This window comes from Salvia miltiorrhiza, chromosome 4 (assembly GCF_028751815.1).
Source record: "Salvia miltiorrhiza cultivar Shanhuang (shh) chromosome 4, IMPLAD_Smil_shh, whole genome shotgun sequence".
In the NCBI taxonomy this organism is placed as follows: Eukaryota; Viridiplantae; Streptophyta; class Magnoliopsida; order Lamiales; family Lamiaceae; genus Salvia; species Salvia miltiorrhiza.
The window spans coordinates 35,026,704-35,036,103 of NC_080390.1; the positions used below are offsets into that span (position 1 = coordinate 35,026,704).

The following is a 9,400-nucleotide window of genomic DNA, read 5'->3' on the forward strand; positions in this document are numbered from 1 at the left end:
CTTGCCCCATAAAGTTTTGATCTTTCGATCGAATATGTCCATCATTCTCTTCTTATTTTCTGAATCCCAATATGACTAACGTGTCATGCTTCCTTATCATTCTCTATATATCATCTCGAAAGCTTCCACCACCATAGGCTTTAAACTTAACATTTAACATGCATGTAGAGATAAAAGTATGAAGCTCTTGATGTTAGAGCATATACGTCAATTTATGACGATTGTACCTTCTAAATCTTCAGGTGCTTGAGCTGCTTGTTGTTGGTTAAGAGCACAAGCCCTAGCACTTGCAGGTTGTCTCTGATTTGGTCGTTCATTGCCAATTGGTACCTGATTTGGTCTTTGAGGGGCAAAGTTATGAGGTTGTGGAATTCTCATGTTCTCATTATTGTTTGGACAGTCTCTAGCGAAATGCCCTGGTTGTTTGCACCTAAAGCAGTCGTTGGAACCTCTCTTACATTCACCATAGTGATTTTTCTGACATGTTGGACATAACGGCTTTCCTTCCGCATGTCCTTGCTGTTGTTGCCGATTTCCTCTCCATGGTTGCTTTCTTTTTCCTGGGTTTCCTTCATTTCCGTCTTCCCATTTACGTTTCATTTTTCCATAGTCTTTGGTCGGTGCTTGTTCTAACACATTCTCTTTTTCTTTTGGTAGTATTGCTTCGATGTTTAGGGCCCTGCTCAAAGATTGAGCATATGTTAACGCTCCCTGACTTGCTAGTGGAACGGCTATCTCAAGCCGCAGACCTTGTCGAAACTTTTCTGCACATTTCTCATCTGTGTCAACTAGATGTGGAGTATATCGCGAAAGCTGGTTAAACATTCGGTCGTACTCAGTGACCGTCATACTTCCTTGTCGTAAATTCCAAAACTCATCCTGTTTCTTCTTTCTATAGCACCCGGGGATATACTTTTCATACAATCTTTCTTTAAAATCATTCCATGTGTACACCTCCCATTGCTCAGGGGTCAAGGTTCGTCGCACCGATTCCCACCAGAATTCAGCCTCATCAACGAGTTGAAAAATTGCGCATGTGAGTTTCTCCCTATCCCCACAGCCAACGTGGTTGAGTATCCTTTCAGTAGCTCTTACCCATCTCTCGGCATCCAGAGGATCACCGAGGCCATCAAAAGTTGGTGGATTATGCTTGCGAAACCTTTCTTTCACACTACGCTCTGGTATAATTCGTGGCGCATGTCCTTCAGGGTTAGGTCCTCTTTCTCCTTCTCCAGCCATTCTGCATTCAATTAATAATGTTGGACCCCTTCTTCATTCTTTCTAATAAGAATTTTTGATACTGGTGACATAAGGATCCTTGTATTGTCTGAATCGATCGTTGGTTGTCTTCAAGTCATCCTTTCATGTATCGTGCTTTGATATTCTAACTTTCGTATTCTGACTTTCTATGGTTTACCCTTCCTTGATCATCTTTCTATGTTCTTGTCATTCTATACTTTCTATGTTCTCTCTGTCTATGTTCAGTGCTTTCAATGTATAGTCCTTTCGAAAGGCCACACTCCATCTCCACGCCGGCAGAGCAGCAGCAGCCCTCCCCACGCAACACCACAGCAGAGCTCAGCACGCCTGTTGCACCCCTCTTCCACGCTGTGCAGAGCTACAGCCGAAGCTCCCCTCTAGGCACTCAAGTACACCTCAGCCGAAGACCTATATAAACTCCCCTTCACTCCTTTGTGCCACCCCTTCTCCCTTCGGCACTCTGAATATTCAGCAGCATCAGCAAGAGCTTCAGATCTCTCGACGCCTTGCACCTCGACGATCGAAAACGCGAAGGAGAAACCATCGTTTTTACCCGACCAAAGCACGCGACATCAAGGTAACTCTCGACCTCTGTTGCTACTCCTTTCAGCATGAATCACACGCTCATAGAAAGCATGTTTTAGGCTCTAGATACGAACGAACACAAGGAGCATGTTAAGCCACTTTTCCGGTAGAACCCACGACTTGAAACCTGGATTAAACGACGAGAACTTTAGCTTTAAACGTAGATGAACTTGAACAAGCACAGCATGCTCACATAGGTATAGATTTAGGCCGGTGTACGAGTGAGAATCGAGGCAAGAAAGGGGGAAGAACTCTGGTTTTGGATACTGGAAGTCCTCGTCGTTCTGCCTAGAAATACCAGAGCAGAGCTGGAAATACCAGAGCAGAGCTGGAAATTCCAGAGCAGAGCTGGAAATACCAGAGCAGAGCTGGGAATACCAGACCAGAGCTGGAAATTCCAGACCAGAGCTGGAAATACCAGAGCAGAGCTGGGGAATTCCAGAGCAGAGCTGGAATTCCAGAGCAGAGCTGGAATACCAGAGCAGAGCTGGAAAACGCCAGAGCAGAGCTGACCAGAGCAGAGCCGAACATCCAGAGCTGACTTTCGGAGGCCAGAGCTGACTTTCCAGAGCTAAGTCACCAGAGCTGACTTTCGGAGGCCAGAGCTGACTTTCAGAGCTAAGTCGCCAGAGCTGACTTTCGGAGGCCAGAGCTGACTTTCAGAGCTAAGTCGCCAGAGCTGACCTTCGGAGGCCAGAGCTGACTTTCCAGAGCTAAGTCACCAGAGCTGACTTTCGGAGGCCAGAGCTGACTTTCAGAGCTAAGTCGCCAGAGCTGACCTTCGGAGGCCAAAGCTGACTTTCGGAGGCCAGAGCTGACTTTCAGAGCTAAGTCGCCAGAGCTGACCTTCGGAGGCCAAAGCTGACTTTTCAGAGCTAACTCAGCCAGAGCTGACTTAGAAGCCAGAGCTGATTTCCAGAGCAGAGAGCGAAGAGACAGAGCAGATCGCGAGAGAGAGAGAGAGAGAGAGATAAGAACTTAGGGTGTTTGAGTTTTATTCTTTTTCCCTTTGCCTACACGAAGGGGGAATTATGTTTAAGTGGCAGTTTAGAACACCCTAATGAGAACGAATCAATATAGTTAATTACTTGACTTCACGAGACGAAACCTAGTTGGTTTAAATTATTTTTAATAACAAGGACTAGTGATAAAGTTTCCCTAAGTATTATCTCAGTAATAAAAAGGGAATATGAGTCATGCATATTCATTATACGCATTCTCATTTATTTGAGAATTTTCATCGAGCTAAGGTTTGACCTTATGTTCTCGCATTAAAGGTTAAGAGCAAGAGTAAAAGCTAGTCAGGAGTCACTAAGTTATGACAAAGGTTTGCTTATCAGGTGGGCATTACTTTCATATATATATCAAATGAGTTTAAATGTTACGTTCAAGCAAGTTATTTCATGACAAAATCTTTGAGTTAAAGTTATTTCAAGTATTGTCTTGCCATAAAATGTTTCAATTTAAGTATGATATCTATCTGCTTTGGCTTTGCCAATGATGTAATCGAATTCGGGTCTTGAGCAGTTGATAGCTATCCTGCCTTGACTAGTGTACACGAGGGACCGTGAGTCATCTAGCGGGTTGGCTGGTCAAGTGTCCGTGAGAGGTGGCCACCTCTCCGGCACAGAGTTCCAGATATGATAGATTACGAAGAGAACTTAGTCTGCAGACGAGCTTTAAGTATCACGAAAGAATTTAGTAAGCTTGGGCCTTTTTCACGAAAACTCCCTTGCTGTACTGTTTATGATGGCATGACAATTTACAGTTTTATGAAGCATGTATTTTATACTTAGGCATACGTGCCCACTGAGTGCTTTTGTACTCAGCCCTGCATGTATTTCTAAATGTGCAGGTTGAGCAATGGTTGATGAAGATGAAGTGAGGAGCGGAGCTTTTGTCAAAAGTTTATTAAATGAACTCTTGGATACATGTCTCCATACATGTAGTTCAGATTTGTTAATCCGCTGCGTACTCCCGAGTTTTATGTCTTTTAAGTCAAGTCGGATTCATCCGAGTGTACAAGTTATTCGAGCCCTTATGATTAAACAACAATTCTTTATAAATTTCCGCTGCGTATTCTTCAGTAATAAGCCCTTTTGATTTAAGTCGGATCCATCCGAACTTACTAGTTATTTGAATCGTCATGGTTAAACGTAAGTTATATTATAAATGTTTCCCCTTCACTGTCAATGATTGAGTCCGACCCTTCATTAATTATTCACGCCCCTTTCTATCCCCGCTTCTAATCTCCCTTCCTTGGTCACGGTTTCCCGGCTTAGTTATCCTTAATTAGGTCCGGGTCGTGACACTCAACCATCTCAACTTCAAGACGATCAACAAACTTGCTAAACATCAACTGGTAGAAGGCATTCCTTCTATTGTGTTCCAGAAGAAGCAAGAATGTGAAGCATGCCTCAGAGGAAAGCAGACGCGGACATCATTCAAGTCAAAGTCAAGACACTCATCTGAAAGGATTCTGCATCTACTTCACATGGATCTGTTTGGCCCGATCACTCCAAGAAGCTACAACGGTAGGAAGTACACCTTAGTAGTTGTGGATGATTATTCACGATATACTTGGGTTATCTTTCTCTTCAAGAAGAAAGAGACACTGGAGGAATTGCCAAAGCTGCTGAGAAGACTGAGCGTTGAAAAGGAAGTCAACATCATCAGCATCAGATCAGATCATGGGACTAAGTTCCTCAATACTGTCATTCGTAAGTATTGTGATGAACAAGGAATCAGTCATCAAACTTCTGCAGCAAGAACTCCACAGCAGAACGGAGTTGCAGAAAGAAGAAACCGGTCTCTAAAGAAAACAGCAAGGACGATGCTAGCCGAGTCAAAACTCCCCTTGAAGTTTTGGGCCGAAGCAGTCAACAACGCATGCTACACGCAGAATCGCTCCTTCCTCACTCAGAGACATGGAAGAACTCCATACGAGTTATGGAATAACAGAAAGCCATAGATTGCCTACTTTCATGCTTTCGGTTCTAAGTGTTTCATACACAACAATGATAAGAAGAGGTTGAACACTTTCGATAGCAAGGCTGATCCAGGAGTCTTCCTTGGATACACTGGAACAGAACGTTCAAGCAAAGCCTATCGAGTGTTTAATACTCAAACTCTTTGTGTTGAAGAAACACCTCATGTGATCTTTGATGAGTCTACAGATGGTTTCAGGGAACAAGAAGCTGAAAAGTGTGTTCAGATCGCTGAAGGTTCCAAAGCTGAAATCCACAACACTGAGCCCTCTATTGTCTTGGTGTGGGGACCTGGCAAAGATGAAGATGCTGAGATGCTTCAGTATCAGAAGATCAACCGAAGGTCTGAAGCTCAGACTGGAGCCAATGCAGACGGCATCAGTCAAGGGGGAATTCCAGTTGCTGAAGTTCAAGTTGAACGCGCAGAAGCCGCCCCAGCTCAACTCTTCCCTACTCCAGAAGGTGCTCAACACCCCAGAACCATTCTGACCGAAGAAGCCCTACCTTCACCTGAAGAGATCAAGAAGTATCGAAGATGGTTTGAACTCCACTCAAAGGAGAACCATCAGATGGCGTCAAGACTCATAGATCAATGTGCAACCTCATCTTCGACATCAATCAGAACTGCATCAACGAAGATAAGAATTTCAGCTGTTTCTTATCAACTACAGAGCCAAAGGATATTGAAGAAGCTCTGAAGTCTACTCAGTGGGTCATCGCAATGCTAGAAGAACTCAATGAATTCAACCGGAATTCAGTTTGGGAGCTTGTGGATCGACCAGACGATGCAAAGTGATTGGCTTGAAATGGATTTTCAAGAACAAGGAAGACGAAAAAGGAAACGTTGTTAGAAACAAAGCAAGGCTAGTGGCTAAAGGATATAGTCAAGAAGAAGGAATCGACTACGACGAGACATTCGCCCCAGTTGCCAGATTGGAAGCAGTCAGACTCTTCTTAGCCTTCGCAGCTCACAAAGGTTTCAAGGTACACCAAATGGATGTCAAGTGTGCATTTCTCAATGGAGTGCTCACAGATGAAGTCTATGTAGAACAACCTCCAGGGTTTGAGGTTACTGGACCAGAAAAGGTGTACAAGCTGAAGAAAGCGCTCTATGGGTTGAAGCAAGCACCAAGAGCGTGGTATGATACTCTCTCGGAGTATCTGGTTGAATAAGGCTTCAAAAGGGGATCTGTGGACAGAACTCTGTTCACTCTCAAAGAAGGAGAAGATCTCTTGCTTGTTCAGATTTATATCGATGACATAATCTTCGGATCCAAATCCAAACGCATGTGCAAGAAGTTTGCTGACATCATGACCAACAAGTTTCAAATGTCCATGATGGGAGAAATGAATTTCTTTTTCGGATTGCAAGTCAAGCAGACCAATGAAGGAATACTGATCAGCCAGTCCAAGTATGCAAAGGAGCTGATAGCTAAGTTCGGTATTCAGCACATGAAGTCAGTCAAGATCCCAATGAACACAAACTGGAAAGTTGATCCAGGTTCAGAAGGAAACTCTGTTTCTTCGAAGAAGTACAGAGAAATCATTGGATCTTTGCTGTATTTGACTGTGAGCAGACCAGATATCGCATTTGCAGTCGGGGTATGTGCAAGATATCAATCAGATCCTAAGGAAGCTCATTTGGATGCAGCAAAGCGGATTCTGAGATATCTCATAGGCACGCCCAATTTAGGATTGTGGTATCCAGCAGACGACGACATCAAGCTCACCGGATATTCAGATTCAGACTTCGGTGGATGCAAGCTTGATCGCAAATCAACCTCCGGAACATGTCAATTCCTAGGCAACAAGCTCATTTCTTGGTTTTCAAAGAAGCAGACTTCAGTCGCCACCTCTACAACTGAAGCTGAATATGTTGCTGCCGGAAGCTGCTGCTCACAAATCCTGTGGTTAGTCCATCAACTAAAGGACTATAGGATCGACGAAAAGGAAGTTCCTATCTATTGCGACAGCTCCAGTGCTATTGCAATCTCCCAGAATCCAGTTCACCACACCAGAGTAAAGCATATTGAAATTCGACATCACTTCATTCGTGATCATGTCGAAAAGAAGAATGTCTCTGTGGAATGGATTTTCACTGCTATTCAGAGAGTGGACCTGCTGACCAAGGCTCTCCCAGAAGAGAGGTTCAATGATCTACGTGCAAAGATCGGCCTCATCAACCCTGAAGAGTGATGTTGTGTTTGAAGATCTTCTCAAACAGTCATGCTGACTGGTGGTCAACCAACTGATGATTCAACGATCGCCAACATGGAATGCAATGAAGTCTGAATGCTCATCTGAAGAAGAAGTCATCCTGATGAAAACAACCAGGATCAAGTGGTATCAACTGACTACGATGTTCAGTTGATCAGTAAGTATTTTAAATGCTTGCTCTTTCAAAATCAGTTATTTCAGTTAAGAGCTTTAAGTTTTTAGTTCAAAATTTTTTCTCTAACTGATCAGTTTCTTTCAAAAACTTTAACTGATTGTTGGAAATTGTTGGAAAATGGAATATCCGAGAAGGACAAGATTTTTATAAAGTGAAAATCTGTTTTGATTGAACTTGTCCTGATCTTATTGCCAAAAATCTTTCCAACCTTTTTGCCTCTGCAATAAAATTTCTTGAAAAGCTCATTGACATGACAGTATGTAATGATGCCTTTCAACTTTTTGAAGACGCAGTCCCTCGCAGTGACGGCGGACGCGAATTTTCTCTTCAATTGCATTTTAGGCACAGTTTTCGAAAAACCTTTCATCTTCTTACATGGTTCACATCTTGTCTATTTATACCATGTTGTCTTCACGATTTTTCTGCATCAACTAACAACTCTCCACAGCCTTCACTGTGAGAAAAAGTTTCAATTGTTTCAAAAGTTGCAGAGAAAAATTTTCCGACTAAAGGAGAAATCTATGACTGCAAAGTCATGGAGTGGAAGAATGACGCTCACATACCTGGTCTTCACCGGACCCTTCCACTGGATCTCAACGTCTCTCCGGCGTCAAAGTTTGCTCTACCCTCACTTGTATCCAGCGAAGCGAGCGTCTTCCATCCTCATGCCTGGCACATGGATTGGAAGTTCCTGTCTAAATTGGACAGACTTCACCTGGTTTTCAGGAAGCTTCTCACCTTTTGGTGAAGCCTCCATGTGGTGCAACAGCAATGAGCAGGAGCTCGTTGCCATCTGGCGCAAAATCGACAGTGCTAGTCCTCACGACTACCACTGATTCGATTCTCCATCTTCACCTCATCTTCTCCCCCATGTATGACGAGGCGCGTTTTGATACTTTCTTTCATCAACATCTCGCCATGCATTTCCTTCGTTTCTCCTCCCCTCCTCTCGCACTCCTCTATTCTTCTCTCCTCGTCTGTCTCCTCGCTCTCCGGATCGTATGTATAGTTGCATCTCATGATTATCTCTAACGATGCTATGCATACTTTCCTTTCCTTCACACTGCTCTTCTCCATTCCTCTGTCTCCCCACCTTCTCCGTCCTCTCTTTTTCATCCTTCTCCACCCACTCCTGACGTCCTCCTCCTTCTGCATATTCGGGACTCCTCCCCTTCTCAAGTCGTCACCACAACTACTTGAGAATTGGAGTTGAAGTCTCATTTGATCTCAGCTTCCATGGTCATCTCTCTTTTTGATGTTGCCAAAAATGGGGAAAGTTGGGAAAGACAGAGTCAGTGAGCAACCCTTTCCTTTGGTTGCTCCTGTCCCTATTTCTTGACTGTAGATGGGATAGCTAAGGATCACCAGAAGGATGACATTTCAGAAGAGACCTCAATTCAACGGAACACAAGTGAGAGTGGAACAAGCTTAGGAACATGAAGACACGAAGACAGAAGATGAAGATCAAGAAGTTCAAGGCGCAGCCAAGCAGACTGCTGGAGTCCATGGGTTTCCCATGTTGTTTTTGTTTTTCGTTTTACTCCAATGTAAGTCTTGCCATGTACCTCGACTGATGGCTTATCAGTCTTCTTTAATGAAATGAACTTCTTATTGATCTCAACCTGAAGACAATGACTCTTTGTCCAGGCTCTGATTATGGTTTTCCTGTCTTCTTTTTGTTCTGTTTTTAGAACTGTTTTCGTTCTTGCTCTAAGTACAAGTTTGTAGGTTCTATTGTTAAGGGGGAACTGTTTTCACCCCATGTTTAGAACTTGTACTGTGAGTTCAGTCTTTTTGCTGTCTAGAACTGCTGTGTGGTTTTGACATCATCAAAAAGGGGGAAATTGTTGGGAACCTTGTGGAATATCCTAACCCTTGTTTTGATGATACCAAAATTCATAGGACTTGTATGTAATAGACTAGAATCGTTTTGAACTCAAGTGTTAGAGTTCGTTTCTAGTTTAGTTGCAGTGTCGAAGACTGAAGACTGAAGACTGAAGACTGCAGATACCAACTGAAGTATCAGTTGAAGAATCAGTTGAAAACTGATTATTTAATGCGCGCAAAAGACTGATACTAAAGTCAAGTATCAGTTGAACATTCCTCCTAGGACTGATCCTCCAACGTTCAGAGGAAGCCACGTACGCACAAGTACAGCCGCATTAAATGCAGAGAT

General features: G+C 43.4%; 1 protein-coding gene across 1 annotated transcript; it reads right to left on the reverse strand.

Moving 5' to 3' along the window:
• Window positions 1–207: 207 nt before the first annotated feature.
• LOC131023354 (uncharacterized) lies at window positions 208–1,239 on the reverse strand. Its single transcript, XM_057952895.1, has one exon. It carries the CDS (start codon window positions 1,237–1,239, stop codon window positions 208–210), a length of 1,032 nt encoding a protein of 343 aa, XP_057808878.1.
• Between the last annotated feature and the right edge of the window lie 8,161 nt (window positions 1,240–9,400).

Coding starts and splice junctions, on each gene's coding strand:
- LOC131023354 (XM_057952895.1), bottom strand. CDS start 1,239: ATGGCTGGAGAAGGAGAAAGAGGACCTAACCCTGAAGGACATGCGCCA.